General features: G+C 41.7%; 1 protein-coding gene across 1 annotated transcript; it reads left to right on the forward strand.

The window, feature by feature from the left end:
* The first annotated feature begins 15,420 nt into the window (after positions 1-15,420).
* Positions 15,421-22,220, forward strand: LOC139460760 (uncharacterized). Its single transcript, XM_071242230.1, has 7 exons — positions 15,421-15,608; positions 16,558-16,644; positions 17,475-17,534; positions 17,696-18,118; positions 18,523-18,634; positions 18,818-18,840; positions 20,489-22,220. Exons 1-7 carry the CDS (start codon positions 15,476-15,478, stop codon positions 21,469-21,471), a joined length of 1,821 nt encoding a protein of 606 aa, XP_071098331.1. The 5' UTR covers positions 15,421-15,475; the 3' UTR covers positions 21,472-22,220.
* Positions 22,221-23,496: the final 1,276 nt, after the last annotated feature.

Consider the following 23,496-nt stretch of genomic DNA (forward strand, 5'->3'; position numbering starts at 1 on the left):
ATCTCAGCCTACGAGGTCGTTCAGACTGCAAGAGACGGATACGGGGTATAAGTGCAACCGAAACATCAATACCAGAAGCAATCACTACAACAGCGTTAAAGCTACAACGATTTGATAGTAACAAGAGCGCCTTTTTTGTAGAAGAAATGCTTTGTGTCCCTGTTATCCAAGAAAACACAAATAAGAAAACATATCCTCACTGAACACATTCCTGCAACAATAGGTACATATTCACATTGAAGCATCCGATAATGTCATCATATGCCGTGGAAGTGACGGTGATGTTTCGACTTTTTACTAATATTAAACGATGAATGTATGTAGAGGTTGGACACATTACGAATATCTGCTTACATTGGCACTTTTTGTGTTATTAAAAATGGTGCAAATTGTGCTTCATGTGTTAAGACGCCTTTCCATATTGAGTGCATAGGTGACTAGCAGTAAGATATACTCAAAGACAAAGGTTGTTGTGACATGAATTTTTATATGAAGTTTTGGATTTGAACCATGAATAATGTTTGTGAAAAGGCTCGAGGAAACACAACCAACAACCACGCGAGAGACAGTCCCCGTAGTGGCTGCCCACCAGGACATCAGGCCCCACTTGCACAAAACCATCTTAGCTCTAAGACTGTCGTAAGCTTATGTTAAAGTATGGGAGTTAAGATCTTAGCGCTAAGATCAATTTGTGCAAGTGAGCCCTGAATTCGAGCCACGCAACCTCGACAAAGGTTTCAGAGAAGGGCCATCTTCACCTTCTGAATGTTCATGTGTCGACCTGGCCTGCAAGAGCCCCTTCTTTGCCACCAATCGAGCACGTCAAGAATGAAATAAAATGATCTTTTCACTTTAAATGAAATGGATTTCCTTGCTGCGCTTCAAGAGTTCTGCTATGGGTGGTTCCTGGTTGGAACTGCTGAAGGGGAAACAAATTCTAGTGGCAGAAGCATTGTTACGACGTAAATTGTAATACAAAGGTAAATTGTAATACTTGCAGCAAATTGTAATAATTTTGACGTAAATTGTAATAAAAACGTAAATTGTAATAAAATTTGATGTAAATTGTAATACGCAAATTGCAATAAAAATTGACGTAAATTTAATAATCTCAACTTGCGGTAAAATGTTATGATATCTCAAATGATAATTTACAAACAGCTTAAAACATCCTCTTCAGCCTTGTTGACAAATATCTCTTTTTAGATTTTACTATAATCGTCACACCTTGTGTGGGAAAGGTTTAAAATATTATTTGATATTATTATAATAATATTAATTTATTAAATGTTATGTTGCATTTTAGAAACCAAATGACAGCATGTACATACTCCTTGTGGGGTATGCAAGATACCAACCAGGTCAACGTTACAGTCAGCCAGCTGTATCTGCCACGTTTACCAGTCAGTATAGTAGCCCCCTCCAAACAGCATCTTATCCCCGAACCCCGTCAAGATGTGAAGTTAGACTTCAGCAACCTATTCTTGTCGTAAGAGGCGACTAACGAGATCGGAAATTAAACTACGATAGTCAGGCTCGGGGAAAGGATAGATGCATGTCATCGTATATTATTTGCTTACATCGGTACTAATGATGTCAATCACTGGACTGTCTGGTCCAGACCGCCGTCATATAGCTGACATGTTGCTGATTGTGGCATTAAATAAGACAAGAGCAGCATGTGATCCTTGTCTGACCCCGTTCTACTGAGTGACAACGTGTAACTGCACTGGTGTATATTGGGAGGTGATGGGACGTAACTCGTACAGATCTAATGGAGGAAGGCACATCAGAATACTGACTCAAATTACTCATGCAATTCGCTATTATACCATACAAATCCATAGATAGAATTCAAGGTGTTGTCCCGCGCTCGCAAAAGCAGTTGTTATTGATTTGAAACCGGATGGTGATTATGCCTCTGCCAATCACTGCAGGCGTCGATACATACAGTTTTCAGTTTATTGTGTGCTGTGAAAATAGGTCGCCATTCCACACCACGGATGCATTAACTCTCCTTGTACAGCAGTAATTTACTTTGGGTTTGGGTTAAAATAACGTGACAAATCATCATATTGAAGGTATTAATGTCAGCTACCATGGAGGAAACACTTTGAAATAGAATAGTTCTACTCAGACTAACTGACCAGGTTAAAGGATTTTGTCTGGTTTAGTGTTTCTGTGCTGGAAACGAATCGACACATATGTCACAAAAACATATTTCTATTTGACATGTAAGTATATGATATCAGACAAATGTCGTCGAATAATTGTACCTTTACATGAATATATCATGCATGACAAATCATATGCTTGAACATAACACGGACTAATTCTATAATTTGCCAATACATTTAAACATAGACATGCACAGATCCACAGAAGTGAGAATTTACTCCAGTGAATAGCGGCAACATCATACAGGAAAACTTCGCAATACCGTTTGTTTATCTAGTACAGGTGTGTGTTTGAATTTGTCAAAGATAATCTGCGGTGCTCAACTAGGGTTTAATGTTGCGTTCAAGATTATTGCATTAAATAGCCACGTGAGTTCGTGTGTGTGAGCGAGAGAGAGAGAGAGAGAGAGAGAGAGAGAGAGAGAGAGAGAGAGAGAGAGAGAGAGAGAGAGAGAGAGAGAGAGAGAGGGAGAGAGAGAGAGAGAGATGCAGCAGTTTACCATTGATACCCCCACCCAGACACAGTATACTGGGTGGTCAGGCTCCCTCACTTTGGTAATGCAACTCATCGTATCCCAATTGCATTGATCGATGGGTATGTTGTTTGTCACTGGATTGTCTGGTTCAGATTCGATTATTTACATCCATAACATAGCTGGAATATTGCTGAGTGCGGCGTTAAACACAAACCAACATACATATTATATACACCGGAGTCATAAACCTTTACCCTTGTTTGCCCTAACTTTTAATTCGTTGAAACGTTAGGATGAGGCTAAATGTTAGGGGGCACTCGTGAAGAGCAACCTCCTCGTGGTGAGTGCTGGGTAGCGCTAATAGCTCTTCCCCCGTGTGGACTCGGGGTAGAATTTGTCCACAGCACCCCATTGCTGGTCGTACAAGGCGACGAAATTGGGCAACCTGTTTGCCGTGGGTTGCGCCCCTGTGTCGGTGGAGGAAGGGATTCTGGTGGTTGAGGGCACTGGTTCCAGGAACAGTGTTCCTTTGCCCAACACACCACTTTGACCCTAACTTCACCTAGACGGGTGGTAGAATGGGCCCGGTTCTATCAATCGGCTGGTCATGCCATGCCCTGTGTATGGTACACATTCATGTTAATTATGTTCTGTATTTTTGAATACTGTAAATGAATGTTCTCCTTGAAAATTATATGTACAAATTTGCCTAGAGTCCCATGCCTGAAGGCGGTGGCTCATGGGCCAATCTGGTAATGTTGACCTCCAAACTCAGTATGTATCCAATTTCTTGTCATGGGCAGAACCAGCCTGGCATTTATTTTGGTATACAGATATTGCTGTTTGTGTCATATTTTCTGGAGTATAACAACCCTGTAGCCCTGGTGTATGCATCTTGGAGATCCGGTGCTTTGCAACACTGTCTATTATGATACTCCGTGGTGGGTGGGGAGCAGGGTTGCTGAATCACTTCAACATAATCATGGCTAACTCACACTCTGGTTCAAAAAGACGTCATTTGGACTCTAGTTCTTCTGATGAAGCTGATACTCTTCCTGATTCCTGGGCTCGATTCCTTGTGATCGAAGCCACAGATCATGAACCACTAAAACTAAATCCCTTTGCTGTATCCAAAGCAATTCATGGATGTTGTGGAGAAGTCAAAAATGTCACACGACTGCGTACTGGATCTCTTCTGGTTGAATGCTTGAGGAAACAGCAATCTCTAAATTTATTATCAATCACACACTTTGCTAATGTTGAGGTTGCTGTTTCTAAGCATAGAACATTGAACTCTTGTCGTGGCATTGTTCGCGACAGGACACGTTCACTTTCAGACATGTCAGAAGATGAGATTGTTTCGGAACTCAAACATCAAGGAGTACTATCTGTCAAACGTTTTACCCGTAAGGATGACAAGTCAAATATCATTCAAACAAACACCTATTTGTTCACCTTTGCCCGTCCATCGGTTCCACAATCAATAAAAGCAGGTTATGTCAACATCGGAGTGGATGTGTATGTCCCCAATCCACTCCGATGCTACAAGTGTCAAAAGTTTGGTCACGGTTCGAAAACATGTAGACGCCCCATGGTTTGTCATCGTTGTGGTGGCAACCATGAGAGTATGGACTGTACTAAGGATCTACAGTGTTCAAACTGTGAAGGCCAACACATGGCCTCTTCTAAATACTGCCCTGTATATCAAACAGAAACCCAAATACTAAAACTGAAATGTGAAAAAAACATCTCTTTTGCAGAGGCTAGGGAGCTTGTTGCCAGTCAATCAACAGCTCCTTCAACTCTGAATTATTCTGCTGCCGTGACCAAATCTGCTAAACAATTCTCATCTGTACTGTGTCAGACTGATTTGACATGGGTCAATTCAAATCGACCTGTTCCAAGTACTTCCGTCACTGCTATCACTGAACGTAAATCCACATCACTATCGTATGGTGTTCAGGCTGAAACTCAGACTTCGTCTGAAGCATCTCCTGAAGCTGCTACTGAAACTTCTACTGCAGCATTGCCTGAAACATCTCCTGAAGAACCATCTTCTCTGGAACGAAAATCATCTAAAAAACAAAGAAAAAAGTTAAATAGAAATCAATCACCCAGTACCCCCTCTTCTTCGGAAGTAACTACTCACAACTCCTTTAGTGCTTTAGACATGGAGGTGACTCCATCGTCAGACAGTAGCGAAAGGTGTTCCTCTTCCTCACGTTCACGTGAGAGATCTCCCATTGAGCCACCGTGAATCAATCATCACATTTAATACAATGGAACTGTAGAGGACTTAAGAATAATTATAATGATTTACAACTTTTAATTCAGGATTTCAAACCATCGGCGATGTGTCTTCAAGAAACATATTACAAAGACACTGATCACTTCGATATAAGAGGTTATACCTCCTACAATGTCTTTTCACCTCCAGGGGCAAAAGCCACTGGAGGTTCTTCAATATTCATGCAAAACGGCGTTATCCATAGCCCTGTTCAACTTGCTACTCCTCTTCAAGCTGTTGCCGTCCGTGTAACCTTACACATAGTTTTTACTTTGTGTTCGCTCTATATTCCACCATCTTCTTCCCTTCGACAGTCTGAACTTCAGGCTCTTTATGATCAACTACCCAAGCCCTGTATTATTATGGGTGATTTAAATGGGCACAATCCACTCTGGGGTAGTGTTCAGACAAATAACAAGGGTAAACTTTTGGAAGATTTCATTTCAAACAACGACTTGTGTATACATAATGATGGTTCAAACACATATCTACATCCCGGTACAGGTACCTACTCTGCTCTTGATTTATCACTCACTCACTCTGATTTATTAAACGAATTTGAATGGTCCGTCCACGAAGACCTCTGTGGCAGTGATCATTTCCCTACCATTTTAAAACCTGTCTTACCTTCAGATGTTCCACCTTCAACAAGATGGAACTTCACTAAGGCCAACTGGCCTTTATTTGAAATGCTCGCATCCAAAAAATTGAAGCCTGACCTATTTATTGACGTGACTGATCCTGTGCAATTATTTTCTGATGAATTAAACAAAATCGCTGATGAATGTATTCCTAATATAAGTCCTCTACAAATCCACACATCCGTAAACCATGGTTCAACAATGACTGCAAACAAGCTAGGAAGGCACGGAAAAAGGCTGAACACTATTTCCGTCGTCATCCAATGGTTCATAATTTGAATAAATATAAAATCTTAAATGCTAAAGCCAGGCGTACGTTTAAACAAAATAAACGGCAATCTTGGCAACATTATGTTTCCAAAATAAACTCACGAACGCCCATGTCCAAGGTATGGAACATGATACAGAAAATTAAAGGTAAGGGTTCTAAAAGTAGTACCCACCATCTTAAGTCTGGGGATGACCTTATAACAAATAAATCGGATATTGCAAATAAACTCGGTGAAACGTTAGCGAAACATTCTTCTTCCTCAAATTATGTCCCTCAATTCCAAAAATTTCAAAAACAGCAGGAAAAGAAAACTATAAATTTTAAATCCGATAATGGGGAAGACTATAATGAAATATTTTCGATCCATGAACTTCATACTGCTCTTGGACAAGCTCATGATACTGCTACAGGAGCTGATAATGTACACTACCAACTCCTGAAGCACTTGCCAGAATCGTGTTTAGAAACCCTTTTGTTGATTTTTGATGATATATGGACAACAGGTCAGTTTCCTTCTTCCTGGCGTGATGCTATAGTTATACCCATACCGAAACCTGGACGGGATCACAGTGATCCCTCAAATTATAGACCCATTTCATTGACCAGTTGCGTTTGCAAAACCATGGAACGCATGGTCAACAATAGATTAACATGGTACTTGGAATCAAATAATTTAATTACAAATATTCAGTGTGGCTTTCGAAAGAATCGAAGTACCGTTGACCATTTAGTACGGTTAGAATCATTTGTTAAAAATGCAATAATAAATAAACAACATGCAGTGTCTATCTTTTTCGACTTAGAAAAAGCATATGACACTGCATGGAAACATGGTATTTTAAAAGATTTACACGATTTTGGATTACGTGGCCGTTTGCCGCAATTCATATCTGAGTTTTTAACCGACAGGCATTTTCAAGTCCGCGTGGGTTCTACCCTGTCTGATCATTATCATCAGGATCAGGGTGTCCCACAAGGCAGTATTTTGTCTGTCACTTTATTTAGTATTAAAATTAATAGCCTTTCAAAAGTTTTAAGCAATTCAATTGATGGATCACTGTTTGTTGATGATTTTAATATTTCATGCTGTGGTAAAAATATGAATACTGTCGAAAGGCAACTGCAATTGTGTCTAAATAAAATTCATAAATGGGCATTAGAAAATGGTTTTAAATTTTCAAAATCTAAAACAAACTGCATCCACTTTTGCAGAAAATACAAACCTCATAAAGACCCAGAACTAGTTTTAGCTGGCAATCCTATTAAAGTTGTAAAGGAGGCCAAGTTTTTGGGCATCATTTTCGATCACCATTTGACCTTCTTACCGCATATAAAGTATTTGAAAAATAAATGTCTGAAAGCACTTGACTTGCTGAAAGTTGTTTCAAATTCCAAGTGGGGAGGGGATCAGAAAACCCTCCTCCAACTTTACAGAGCACTTATCCGATCTAAACTGGATTATGGCTCCATCATTTATGGTGGAGCCTGTAAAAGTAATTTAAAATTATTGGATACAATTCATCATCAAGGTCTGAGGCTTTGCCTTGGTGCCTTCAGGACTTCACCCATTAATAGTCTGTATGTGGAGGCTGATGAGCCATCCCTAAAACACCGTCGCATAAAATTGTCTTTACAATATGTCTCTAAATTATATTCTAATCACTCGAATCCAGCATATGACTGTGTTTTTAATCCCCTTTACGAAAATCTCTATAAAAAAAAATCATCTCTTATTCCACCACTTGGAATAAGAATACAATACCATATTTCTGCTGCTAAAATAAATCTTGACACTATAGCCCCTACTCAGCTTTTGTCTTCTCCGCCATGGCAGTTAGTGAAACCAGTGGTGGACCTAACCTTAACTAAACAAAAGAAATCTGAAACAAACCTGCTGGTTTATCAACAACAATATAATGAATTAAGAAATTCATATGATACTTACAAATCAATCTTTACAGATGGATCCAAGGATGGTGACACCGTTGCCAGTGCCACTGTCATTGGATCCAAGACTATCTCATCCAGATTACCTGATAACTGTTCTATTTTCACAGCAGAAGCCAATGCCATTCTAGTAGCTCTCAAATATATTAGTACACAGTCAAAATATCAGAGGTTTATTATATTTTCTGATTCTCTTTCGTGCCTGCAGGCTATTCATAATATGTCACATCAACATCCACTTTTACTCGAAATTATTGAATTGTTTAATTCTCTAGCTACTGGCCAATACGACATCGTTTTTTGTTGGTTACCCAGCCATGTCGGAATTGTTGGTAACACCATGGCCGATAATGCTGCAAAAGCAGCACTCAACAAATCTGTGACACCACTTCTGATCCCGTACACTGATTTCAAACCCATGATTAGATCTTACATCCGAGATTTAATGCAGCAGAAGTGGGACGCCCAAGTAGGTATCAATAAATTACATGAAATTAAACCTAATATTGGTTACACCTACTTGGGCTGTCAGTCCAGATTTGAAGAGGTCATTTTAAGACGATGTCGTATTGGTCACTCACGATACACTCAGGAGTATATTTTAAAAGGTGAAGATCCTCCATTCTGCATCCCTTGTGATGAAAGAATCACAGTCAAGCATGTCCTGCTTGACTGTGTTGATTTTGCCATCACAAGGGATAACTATTTCAAAGTTTCATCACTCAAGGATCTTTTTAACCTAAGCTCTCATTTAATTCTTGGATTTTTAAAGGAAATTGAATTGATTAATAAATTTTGATGTCTACAGTTATATATTTTATAAATTGGTAGTATATAGTTCTTAACTGAGATTGTAAGTGGTTGTACCCTTGATGGGGGTTGAAGTAGCGTAAAATTATTGTCCCCCTGAGAGGGTGCGTAACCCCTCTTCATTTAAAATAATTTATATATACCAGGTTTTTAATTGTAGAATATTTGTTAGTTTTAATTTTGGCTAAACTTGTCCATAATCACCAGTAACTGAAGAGATGGTGTAAATCCTGCCGGGGTCCTTGCAGGTAGCAAAGGTACTGTAAGTCCCCATGGTCCCCGGTATGGTGACCTACCTTTTGGTTGCTGGTGATCTATAGCCCACTTTTACGTTGTATTGTAACGTATTGTATTATATGAATTGTGAATTTTTATGATCATTTACTAGTTTTAAACCTACACCTGTGATAATCTAGTACTTTTACTGTCCTTTGTCGACAGGTTTATATTCTAAATTGATGTATTGTCTAATTTGTTATAGTCACTATATGGCTGAAATATTGCCGATGTGACTTTAAATCTTAACTCACTCACTCACTCACTAAATGTTAGGGGGGCACGGGTGGCCCAGTCGTCTAAGGCGCCGCGATTCGCTGTGCAGAGTTGCGTCCCCTGGACACGCCAGAAACCTATGATTGTGGGTTCGAATCCCGGTTCACCCCGATTATGTTTCTAGGTTTGTCAGCACCATACCCGTGCTCGTGGGTTTCACCGAAGTGGTAAACGTATGAGACCTGCATCACTTCGGGCTTTCCTCCCACATTAAGCTGACACGCCGTGATATAACTGGAATAATGTTAAAAGCGGCGTTAAACCCAACTCACTCACTCACTCACTCACTAAATGTTACATTTTCTAGGGTATGTTTTTCCCATAACACCGGGCCGGCCACAACGTGTGGATGCATGTTCCAGTGTACAGGCGGGCTGTTGGGATCACGCACACTTTGTCTGTTTAACTGGCTTATATGTTTGGAGGTTCGTTAAAAGGTATGGTGAAATTTATATATTGCCTGTTCATACTAGAATTTGGAATCATATTTAACTGTTTGCCATCTAAAATACCCCGTCTTCATTTTGAAGCGTAAACAGGGAAGATGTAGGTGTGTTTGTACCTGTACATACATGTTCCATGCCATGGCCTGCATGTCATTGTACACTTAACCAAGTAACGTGTCGAGTCTTAGGAGTACACTTATGTACGTGCGGTGTACCTTTCACTATCAAGAATGGTGTATTTACAAGCAAACCTTGTTATTGCCTTTACGCTGTTTTACCACTTCCTGGTCAAGTCGTAATAATCGATTCCCCTAGATTCATTTCTGTTACTTCAGCGGTGTGGATACTGTCTGATCCCTGTAATATTACGTTCCTTTCTCATATTCTTTATACAGCCATTTCATACAGTCACGTCGTCATTGGTTGCAGCATGAGCGAGGACGGTGCGGGGGATGGGAACTCAAGGCAAGGTATGTGTTTTTCTTCATGAAATATGTTACTTAATGATGTTTTACATATCCTCATTGTAAGCATTACAACAACAGACATCTGCGAGATTATCAGAGAACTTTTTGCAATGGGATGAAGCGATCGAATTTACAAAGTGCGATATTTTACTCCGGGAAAAAAGACCGATGCTGTACAGATGTTAGACATTGAGCGGTTCGAGCAGATGATCAATGTTTGGTTACTTATCTACAACACATCCTAAATACCACATGTCACATCATATCATATCACACCACATCATATCACATCACACCACGTCACATCACATCATATCATATCATATCATATCATACCATATCATTTCACACAACACCGTATCAAACACATCTCACCACATCACATCTTGTCACATCATATCATATCACATCACACAACATCACATCACATCACATCACACCACATCATGTCACGTCACGTCACGTCACGTCACGTAACATCACATCACATCACATCACATCACATCACACCACACCACACCACACCACACCACACCACACCACACCACACCACACCACACCACACCACATCAAGTCACGTCACATCACGTCACGTCACGTCACATCACACCACGTCACGTCACGTCACGTCACGTCACATCACACCAAACCACACCACACCACATCAAGTCACGTCACATCACATCACATCACGTCACGTCACGTCACGTCACGTCACATCACGTCACATCACACCAAGTCACATCACATCACATCATGTCACATTACATCACATCACATCACATCATGTCACATTACATCACATCACATCACATCACATCACATCACATCACATCACATCACACCACACCACACCATGTCACACCACATCACATCACATCACATCACATGACATCATGTCACATCACATCACATCACATCATATCCCATTTCATCACACCAAACCACACCACACCACATCGCATCACACAACACCACATCACCTCATGTCACACCACATCACATCACATCACATCACACCATATCACACATCATACCACATCACACCACATCACATCACACCATATTACATCGTATCACATCACACCACATCACACATCATATCACATCACACCACATCATTTCCCACCACACCACATCACATCACATCATATCATGACACATCACACCACATCACATCACACCACATCATATCACACCACATCACACCACATCACATCGCATCATATCACATCACATCACATCACACCACACCACACCACATTACACCACACACACACACCACACCACAACACAACACACTACATCACACCACACCATACCACGTCATACCACACCACACCACATCATGTCACATCACATCACACCACACCACATCACACCAAATCATATCACATCACTCCACATCACATCATATCATATCACATCAAATCACATCACATCATGTCATACCACACCACACCACACCACATCACACCACATCATATCACATCACATCATGTCACACCACACAACATCATATCGTGTCACACCACACCACATCACATCACACCATACAACATCACATCACATCACGCCACGCCACGCCACGCCACGCCACGCCACGCCACGCCACGACACGACACGACACGACACGACACACCGCATCACTTTATATCACATCACACCACATCACATCACACCACAACAAATCACACCACACCACATCACACCACACATCACATCACATCACATCACATCACATCACATCACATCACATCACATCAAATCACATCACATCACGCCACGCCACGCCACGCCACGCCACGCCACGCCACGCCACGCCACGCCACGCCACGCCACGCCACGCCACGCCACGCCACGCCACGCCACGCCACGCCACGCCACGCCACGCCACGCCACGCCACGCCACGCCACGCCACGCCACGCCACACCACACCACACCACATCATATCACATCACTACACATGATATCATTACATATCATATCACATCACATCACATCACATCACATCACATCACATCACATCACACCACATTACACCACACCACACCACACCACACCACACCACATCACACCACATCACAACACATCACATCACATCACATCACACCACATTACACCACACCACACCACACCACACCACACCACACCACACCACACCACACCACACCACACCACACCACACCACATCACATCACATCACATCACACCACATCACAACACACCACACCACACCATTGTGTGAAGCCCATTTCTGGTGTCCCCTGCCGTGATATTGCTGGAATATTGCTTAAAGCGGCGTAAACCTATACTCACTCACTCGCATATGACGTTCTGCTCCTATTCAATCTCCTGTTGCAGGGCCAACCGTCCATAATACTACCGGAGTGAAGGACGGACAAGCCGACAACGCGGCGACACTTGGATTTGCTCAAGCAGGGCGTGACATCATCTTTTCATGTATTGAAGTTATTTTTCTTACACTGCTTCAGATGTAAACAGTAGAGAGACGATTTAGTGAATGAGAAAGTTTGGTTAAGTCAGATAAATTGATGCATGTCATGCCCCCAACAGTAACAATAACTAAGAAAAATAGAAGCGACTCAGCCAATTCCATATTGAAAATAATTCCTGCTAACTGCAGACCCCATTGTACAATATCATGAACATGTGTTTTTACATTCGCATAATATTGAGACCCGTGAAGCTCCGGGGTAGAATAGGTCTTCAGCAACCCATGCTTGCCGTAAAAGGTGACTATGCTTGTCGTAAGAGGCGACTAACGGGATCGGGTGGTCAAGCTCGCTGACTTCGTTGATGCAATTGCGTGGATCGATGCTCATGATGTTAAAGGGGCACTGATCTAACGCAATTCCCCGGTACTGGTTGTTGCCTTTGTTATTGTTTTTTCCCAGTGAGTACCCGATGTATAGCAGAAATCTAGACTAGGTCGCGAACTTTACTGCGCCATTCGTAAGCGCATTAGTCACTTTAATGGGTAGTAATAAGGGCGTATGGTCACATTGACGAAGTTTTGATAAGTCACTTGCTTGGTTATTTTGCAATTTTCGTTTACACTATTTCGTCTTGTAACACAAAGTAAATATTTCACCTGAGCACTGCTCTTTATATAGTGTGTATATTTTTTTACTGTCAAAATGTGTAACAAATTTATTAAACGTCTAAATATTCAGTTATTTTACAAAGTGACTGAAAAACATTTCCATCTGTATTATTATGGTAACGAATTCCAAACATTTTGATGTTTAATGTCATCACCAAGAGACTGAAAGTGTTACGTTGAAAAGTACATTTCTATGTTGTTTGGCTTCTAATCCTACATAATAATCTTTTGTGATGTCTGTATGCCCTTTTGATCGTCTTAATCAATCTGGACAGATTATTTAGTCAAAAGGACTGAAATATATACACATTTTATAAATTGCCTGGGAGAATCACATTTTACAAATTGATGGTGATATATACACGCTTACAAAGGAAAAGACATGTGAAAACAACGTCTATCGCGCATTGAAGAATTTCCCAACCAAGGCGTAGAGAAACAAGAACGAATCGGTTCAAATGAAGCAAAACAAAATGCAAATACCATAATTACAACCTACCAAATTTATGTGTATAAAATTAAGGCAGCTTCCTTGTTCGAGGAATGTATCCGTGAATATCCACACAAAGGAACAATATCCCACTCGTCTGCAGCTGTACAAAGAAACATATTTGATGCCACGTGTCTCTGTAACAATCAAATATTTTAAAAGATATATGTCGTTTCGGGATATTATAACCCGTGTTCCTTTCTCAACTGATCACTTGGATTGTTTCAGGTGTTTCACATAGGTGTCAAGTCTCAAGGGTCGGCTGAGAAAGCCCACGTGACAACTATTTTCATAACGTCCACGGTTCCTAAAAAATCCATTGAGTGATTGATAACAACGATCAACCAATCAACGTATTATCAGTTAACCCGTTGAACAAAGTATGTTGTTTTTACATCGGCACTTCACGCCATGATAAGAGTGTATTCCCTTTGTTTTAGTAAACCTATACATGTAAACACTCACTTTTGACATATCCACTGTGCAAGATAACAGTGATTAATCAATCAACATATTTTCTGTTAATCCATTGATGACTAGGAACGATCCGTTGATTTACAAAAAAAGGTAAATCAACTGATCAATCATCTCTTGCTGGGCTGCCACGTGCATATTACATAACACACATTTCACCTCACTTCAAACCTGGATGTAGATTGAATAATTACCACAGACACAATAAATGCCAAATTGGAACCTTTGTCAGGTAATCTAACTGGTGCTGCCACTAATTGCACCTGTAATAAATTCATTAACTGAGCATCACGTGAATGACGACAAATACACAAGTGTAGGGTTATGCGAGAAAACGTGAATGACAACAAGGGAGTAGTAATCGTATTATCGACGCAATCCGAAAATGCTTTCACTGGATACCTTTTTAGTATTAAACTATAACCATCTGGGGTATTTCCAAATGACGCTTCCGATGAGCTCCGCTGTTCTTTCTGTCTGTTTGTTTAGGCTGAAGAAATTAATTAACATGCGCCCTTTGTCGAAATCTTTATAGATCACAGTTAACCAATCAGTGTTTATGTAAAAATGCGTAAAACACATATTGCCTCCAGCCTCCAAGTTTATTTAGCTGTCCTTGCAGACGGTATCCCAGTCTCTGGTCACGTTCAGTTGCGTTGCGTATCATCCGGGTACTCACGGGAAAAAAAACAACAACAAAGGCAACAACCAGTCCGGGGAATTGCGTTAGATCAGTGAAAGGTGACTATGCTTGTCGTAAGAAGCGACTAACGGGATCGGGTGGTCAGGCTCGCTGACTTGGTTCATGCATGTCATCGATCGCAATTGCGTGGATCGATGCTCATGATGTTAATGAGACTCGACTTATTTACAGACCGCCGTCAAATAGTTGGAATATTGCTGAGTGCGGCGTTAAACAAGAAACAAATCAAACATAATATTCACTGCTATTTTGAATTTACGCCCAGTGGAATGCGGCTTATAATCGAGACTGTGAAAACTCTGGCGTTGACGTTTTATGATTACGAATGACTAATATGAATTAGTTATGATACCTGGTGAGCGTATCCTGTCCCGCCGGTGGCACCCGTCACAAACACATGTAAATGCAAGTTAATTATTCACCTGAAAAGAGCACGGGATCATATGATCAACATAGCGAATTGCATCGTCATAATGTTTGTCACTGGTGGAGAATTAGAAATGTAGTCCACAATCGTACCATAAAACCTGCTGAAAGCTCGAAATACTTTCACACAAACATACCATAAGTAGAACCACTGCTGAAAAAGGAACCTTTAAATGGCATATGGATATTGGCCTCTTATTGTGTATTGCAAATTATAATAATTATATCTTGTTTCTGCTTCAAGTTGGCCAGAAAGGATCGGACGGTTCTGGAAACACCAAACAAGAGCCAAATGATCATGACAAGGAACAAGGTACATCTAACATGTATATATTGTCTCTTGTCTTAATCACATCACGCAATGCATATCACGCATTCCATCCCCGGCCACGCTACACCTCGCCACGTCGCAGTACATGTCACGCCAAGCCCCGTCACCCCACGCCACGCCCCGTCACCTCATGCCACGCCACGCAACGACCCGTCACCCCACGCAACGCGATGACAAGCCACGTCGCTGTACATGTCACGCCAAGCCCCGTCACCCCACGCCACGCCCCGTCACCTTACACCACGCCTCGCCCCGTTACCCCGCGCCACGCGATGACATGCCACGTCGCAGTGCATGTTACGCCACGCCCCGTCACCCCACGCCACGCCACGCCACGCCACGCCACGCCACGCCACGCCACGCCACGCCACGCCACGCCACGCTTTCACACGCAACGTAGCAGTACATGTCACGGCACGCTCCGTCACCCCACGCCAGGCCCCGTCACCCCACGCCACGCCACGCCACGCCACGTCAACCCACGCCACGCGATGACACGCAACGTCGCAGTACATGTCACGCCACGCCACGCGATGACACGCCACGTTACGCCACGCCCCTTCAACCTATGCCACGCAACGCCACGCAACGCCATACCACAATAAAAACAATTATAACCACACCAAGTCACACTACACCACTCCCGCTCCAACCCGCCCCACCCTACCCCAATCCATATAACACATCACAACACGACAAATCGCAACACACAACACCACATTTTATCAAATTCTATAAATGTCAGATCCATGTAAACTTTGTTTGAATTTGAGTGCCACCGCCGCCTTGTTTTTAAAACAACGCATAGTTCTTGCATATATTTTTTTGAAATTATAAATTTAGAAGTGCATGTAACTTTTTTTTATGAAAAAAACCCAGTTCAAGCGGCAGTTAATATCATGAGTAAAAGACACCACCCCCCTTGATACAGATGATACAGATGAATTGGGGGATGCGGTTCTTGTCAGCATTAGTGGGAAGACGTTGAAAACAATCCGATGGCCGGACAGAATTCCAAGTAAGTAACAGGGATAAAACCATTTCCACAGTCAGAAGATATATCTGCTAAAAGCAGAGTTCACTGTACAACCCGTCAATATAACATAAGCAAACACATGCAAAGGCAAGTCAAATGCTTACCTGAAAACACTCGGAAACATGGTACAAGTGAAAATAGGGAATTGGATCAGTCATCATTTTTGAAAATTTGAAAATTTCCTCCACATGTTTACCATTTGTACAAAGTCATTTTTCAAAGGACTTCATCCGTGGTTAGTTGACAGAGCGTCTGCCGGGAAGCAGAAGGCCGCTGGTTCGATCCCAGGCCGCGTCATATGAAAAGACGTTTAAAGATGCTACTTGTTACAAGGACTGGTCGGCTCGGAGTATACTCTGTCTGGGTCGGGTGTCCATCTTAAACTGCGGCATCGTATCTGACAATTGGCATTAGTCAGGGGTAGCAGCCACACACCGAGTCACAGACACGTTCATGCACGTCGTTATAAAAGTGCGATAATCTTCATCGCGATATAAGACCACATTGCACCTCACCTCAATGTTGAAGCTGTGTGTGTTAACTAAAACTCACGCTGATTCACGAACACGATTATGAGACCGAGAGTCGTCGGAACATAATAGGAGTCAATCAGCACGTCTACTTTCCACACCTTATACCGCTGGGCCACTTGCATGACGTGTTATTCACGCCACGTGTCAAAACTCAATTACGTACAACAAAAGAACAATCTGTTACTGGTAAATCCAACGGTCGTATCCAACTATGATTTCAATGTGTTATAATGGTGAATACTGTGTTTTGTTTCTGTGAGTATTGTCTTTATATATCAGTAAAAGACGGAGAGGTGTCGGTACGTGGAACATACAGCAATGACAAAGTCGAGGCGACAGGTAAACTCTTTTATGTTCAATATTCACACGTATGCATAAAAATTTATTGCAAATGTGCAAGTTTTCTAATATTAAATATTGAGTTGTTTATTCAACATGTTTATAGCGTTTATCTTTCGTCAAAGCATATATTAAATTTCTGCTCTTATTTCCTAATAAAGCCACATGCAAAAATGGATGGATTGTGCATCTTACAACAGATTGTGGGATGGTACCAAATGCTGATTCTTCTTCTAACCGCGTAATTTGTACACTTAGTGATATTGACAGTGATGCAATGTCCAGTTTGATGGCAAATTCATACAGAGGACTGAGAGACATAAAAAACGCTGTCAAAGACAAACATGGCGCGTCCTCTGTCCGTATGAAAGAAGGAAGCTTAATTCTTGAGTTCGGGCATGATACCATAGAAGATGCAGAGCAAATGTTCAGCAGAAGGGATGAAGTGTCCCTTCTGTTAAAAACAATACTTGGAAAATACAACATTAAAGACGACTTCAGTGTGAATTGTGAGATAAAGATCATGGACGAATGTGATGTTGTCCCTGACCTGCCAACATTCTCGACAGAAAAGGAGGGAAAAGGCAAGATATTGTTTTGGGTTGTTGTTTTTTTTGTCTGTTCTTTAAGGTCACAACCAGCATTTGTACAAAATCAAGTCTTGGCCAGACAAACCAATGACTGAAGGCATGCGTAACGCACCTAACCCCTCGTGGGCCGAGGACACAAAGTCGGCCATGGGAGCGAGCCTGATCACCTGATCTAATGTGGACTCATCTCACCACAAGCAATAAAGTACCGGGGACATATTCTAACCAGGATCCCCATGGGTGATTGATATTACAATAAGTCCTATCTATTAACATCACAATGATACAAATACGAGTATTATTGGCTATAAAATAAAGACAATCAATTGCAAACTTCATTTAGAATCATCATTGCTTTGTTGTCTGGATGCTTTTTTCATTGGTCAGTACCATTTTAGGAAAGCAGTATGCCGCTTCCCAAAGCGACTCTGGGATTAGCTCAATGTCATCCAGAGGAGAACCTTCTCAGGGAAAAGAAGTTGTGGATACTGATTCAGTGCTTGCTGATCTGTAAGTAGCGTCAATTATAGATTATATTGTTATAATTATGATATAAATCCTCCAGCGTCTTAAACATTGTTAGTAATAGCTATAAATCCATGTGACACAGCGTCTTTAGTAACTATATTGCAATGTTTAGTTTATCATCGTATTCTACATGCATGTCTTATTTCTAATTTGTTTCTGTTTTAGACTAAGAGATAAAGATGTAGATGGTGAGTGAGAAAAGGGTATTCCGCGGCCAATCCGGTTTAGAATAGCTATCAAGCAAGTAATTGTGCTTGTAAGAGGCGACTAAATGGATCGGATTTTTGTATTCCCATGTGTGACGAGGTTGAAATTGAGGGACTGCCCCCATGTATTTTTGTATGCTAAATGTTTAATTTCCTTAGTTTTTTGTTACCTCTTAGGCTGCAACTAAATAACCAATTGGACCTTTATTGTATATAACACATGTTTTATAGCACAAACACTGCACCTTATCATGGTGGGCTTATTACGCATGTTAGTGAACATGCTAATCCGTAACAACGGATTTAAGTCTGTTAAAAAACATACTTTCTAGCCTTGGCTAGCCGCTTGGTGTGCAAGAGTCGCCCGATTGGAGTCTCTTCTAGGTTGAGTTTAGATGTTCATTAGACTTTTGAAACCTAAACTTAAACCAGGGCCCCGTAACCACAAAGCAATCTTAGCGCTACGACTGTCGTAAGTCAGTGTTAAAGAATGGGAGTTACAATCACCTTAGCGCTAAGATCGCTTTGTGGAACGGGGCCCAGAAGTATAATTTTTCAAACTTCTCCATGTACTTCTATTCTAGTTGTTCTATTGTATGTACGCCTCAAAATATTGTCAGATGCATCATGACGTCAAAAACAGTATAGTTGTTGTCGCCTATGACTACATTTTACGTCTCCCTCAAGTGTCAGTTTTTCGAGCCGAATAGCGACTCGTGCCCCTCTCATGGCCATTTATGCGACCGGGTTCCGTCTTAGCGCAAACGGGTATACCTAAAACAATTGTCAACTCGTTGCGTAATGGTTCACATATATTTCCCCTTATAATATATGTATTTCAGATGTAATTTAAAACACATCGGAACATGTTGAATTATACAGTATGGTTAAGTTCATTTAACTGTGTTTTGGGTATATTTTTTTATGCAAGACATATGTAAAATCATAAAATATTTCTGAGGAATTCTTTGACGAAGACCTTGAAATCATACGCGCATTCTGATTGGTTTGTCGTATTTTGGCAGATAGCATTCATCGATCGGGGCATCCGTCACCACTCGCCCCTTTCCGTAGCTTGCAAGAAGACGCGGCCCCCTATCGATGAATGTTGACAATTGTTTTAGGTATGCCCGTTTGTGCAAAGACGGAACCCGGTCGTAAAAATGGCCATGATAGGGGCACGACTCCCTTTTCCGCTTGTCCCGGAATAACACGAGTTGGTCACGAATGCGATCGGGGACGTGTTTTCTTGCAGGTTACGGAAAGGGGCGAGTGGTGACGAATATAGTGTCGGTAACTGGTACGTCATTATGACGACACAAATACTGCTGTTGTGTGTCGCCTATGACTACGTTGAAGGTTGCATAAGAGTTGTTGGGCGGCGAATGAGTTTTGATGATCACAAATATCTGGACTGTTTTGTTTTTTGTTTATTTATTGCTTATTTTCTTACGTGTGTATAATCAAGTCTGCTCATTATCGTACCTTTTTGACAATTACGAGTCGGCTCCTCTGTGGGTGAGGCGTTACTGTAGGGTAGGCGGAGTAATCATAAGTTACGCTCAGTGGCGTCTGCTGCCTTATTACATTTTCAAATTGTCAAAAAAACACTCTTGTTTTGCTCTTTCAGGTTGCGATGAATGTCGAAACATGCGTGACAACAGAGACCCTGACGTCAATACAAATCAAGTTGTTATCCACATCGATGTTGCAACTTTATTGAGATCCAACTTGAGAGAAACGCGGCACAAGAAACGGTTTGAAATGGCGAGGAGGATTTCTGCTGTGAGATATTCTGGAGGTGGGTGCATCTTGTGTCACATCAATGGACGAAACAAACAAGATAGAAACCTCGCACGATTCGATGAAATGTTTTTACAATCTGATACCTTAGCGATTGGCGAAGAGGAAATCTATTCTCATACCATACAAAGAGAGTGGTATGGGGATACGGACTTTGTCATCATTACGGTATCTCACGCAACGCGTGTATGTACAACAAGTGTAAACAGCTTCATCGCCGTGTACGGCGGTTGTGTAACTGTTTCCCTTCCCCAGCTGAGGACATTGCTCTTCGGAAAACAGGCAGCAGGACACGGACCTCCGCTGATTAGAGGAGTGGAGGATATTCAAGACGGAGTAGACAAACGCTTTCAACGTCAAAGGGATGTTCCTGTTCGTGCGTCTGAACAATTTTACACATGTCGATTACAAATATATATTTCAGCATTCTCCAAAAACCGCTCTGGTGGGTCCATCTATATAGGTGTTGATAATAGGGTTAAAGTGGATATAACGGGTTGTCCCATCCCGTCCCGGCAACATACAGCGTACACAGAGGAGTTAAAAACCCTTGTACGAGAAAACATGATGATCATACCGAACATTCACACGAAACAACCATGTGACCTTCATGACCTCGTGGATGTTGCTTTTCATCACGTCAGAGAAGACAATTACGTCATCGAAATCTCAGTCGGGCCGGTAAATGGCTGTGTGTTCACAGATAAAGGTGGACCGTTTGCCTACAAACTAGATGAGAAGGGGTCATTGTGTAGGATGTCATGGCAGGAATGGATGGAGAAGCTTCGTGCCGAGCCGAGCCCTACTTGATGACTTGGTGGCTTTATGGTGTCATGTGAGTGGCATGTACAAAATTGACATGGTTCATATGATATTGGTCATGTCAGCTGTAACTGATGTCAAATTCAAAGTGTAGACTTGAAACTGAAAAAAGTGTATTGTTTTAGGTTCCGCGAACATGTTCCCAACTGTATAACCTTCCATAAATAGTTTTAGCTCACCTGAACGTCCTGGTGAGTTTGGGTGGTGATTTGGTCGTCAAAAACATTTTTTTAAACTCTGGATCCCACACGCCTACAGTGCAAGTTCCTATCAACATTCAAACGTTCATTCAACTGGTTTTAAACTTAACGTCACAATTTTTTGGGTCATTTGAGAAACTTCTCAAATGTTGTGTGAAGGATAACTTACAAACAGTTGAAATCATCCTCTTCAGCCTTGTTGACAATATCACTTGGAAGTTCTCTTCATAATTTACTATTCAGAGATGAGTGTCGCACCTTGTCACAACCATTTTGGGTGAAAGGCTACCCAATATTATTGGATTTATGAAAATATTGGTTTATTTGATAATATAATTAAGATAGAAGAATTAGTTACCTGGAAATGTTTGCTCATGGGCGACATTTACAGAAACCGCACATTCAGATTGAAAGTATTCATCTTTAATCTATAGATATGATACACGTGACTGAATATAATACCTCCATTGGTTGGTCTTGGTCACAATTGTACACCATGTATGTTTATATTGTACTTGCTTGTTTGTTGTTTAACTCAGCACTATTCCAGCTATATGGCGGCGGTCTGTAAATAATCTAGTCTAGACCAGAACATCCATTGATTAACATCATGAGCATCGATCCACGCAATTGGGATATAATGACATGTATCAACCAAGTCAGGGAGCCTGATCCCTCGATCCCGCTAGTCGCCTCTTACGACAAGCATGGGTTGCTGAATACCTATTCTACCCCGGATCCTCACGGGTGTTTTTATATTGTGGTTTATATCAATCTACTGTAATGGTGTTTGAAGCTGTATATGAAACTTGTTTTTGACAATAAAATTCTTATCTTTATAAGGTGTCTAAAATTATCTTTGAATTGGTTACTTTGGTAACCTGTCATGAAATTCGAAAATTACTCCTCAGCACTATAATGTTGGATTGACGGGTGATGGACGGGTGTTGGACGGGTGATGGACGGGTTATGGACGGGTGTTGGACGGGTGATGGACGGGTGATGGACGGGTGATGGATGGACGATGGACGGGTGATGGACGGGTGATGGACGGGTGATGATGGTTGGAGGATACATGTAGCTAGAGCCAAACATTAGAAACAGTAAAGAATGTAACAATACTTATCCTAATGTAACACCGCGGCATGGTATCTCAGTAGGCTAGCGTATTAAAACCGACATTAGCCCGGACTAGTACAAGCAGTTACACACACAAACGCCTGCACACACACGTACACACGCACACACACGCACACACACACACACACACACACGCACACGCACGCACACACACGCACGTGAGTGGGGTATTCATGTTAAACTGCGGCGTGGTATCTCAGTGGGCTAGCGTATTAAAACCGACATTGAACCGGACTAGTACAAGCAGCCACACACACGCGCGCTTACACACATGTACACACACGTACGTACACACACACACACGCACGCACGCACGCACGCACGCACGTGAATGGGGTATTCATGTTAAACTGCGGCATGGTGTCTCAGTGTGCTAGCACTATAAATCGGCATCAGTCCGGACTAGTATAAGCAGCCACACACACACGCGCTTTACACACACACGCACAAACGCACACACGCACACGCATGCACGTCACTAAATAAGTGCAATAACCTTGAACGCGACGTTAAACCCCATTTCAGCTCACCTCATCACATCTGGATGTCTATAGACCCGTGAAGATCCGGGGTAGAATAGGTCTTAAGCAACTATGCTTGTAGTAAGAGACGACAAACGGGATCGGGTTGTCACACTCGGTGACTTAGTTGATGGATGTCATCGCATACCAAT

The sequence above is a fragment of the Haliotis cracherodii genome, unplaced genomic scaffold (assembly GCF_022045235.1).
Source record: "Haliotis cracherodii isolate W230 unplaced genomic scaffold, xgHalCrac1.p SCAF_14, whole genome shotgun sequence".
Lineage (NCBI taxonomy): Eukaryota > Metazoa > Mollusca > Gastropoda > Lepetellida > Haliotidae > Haliotis > Haliotis cracherodii.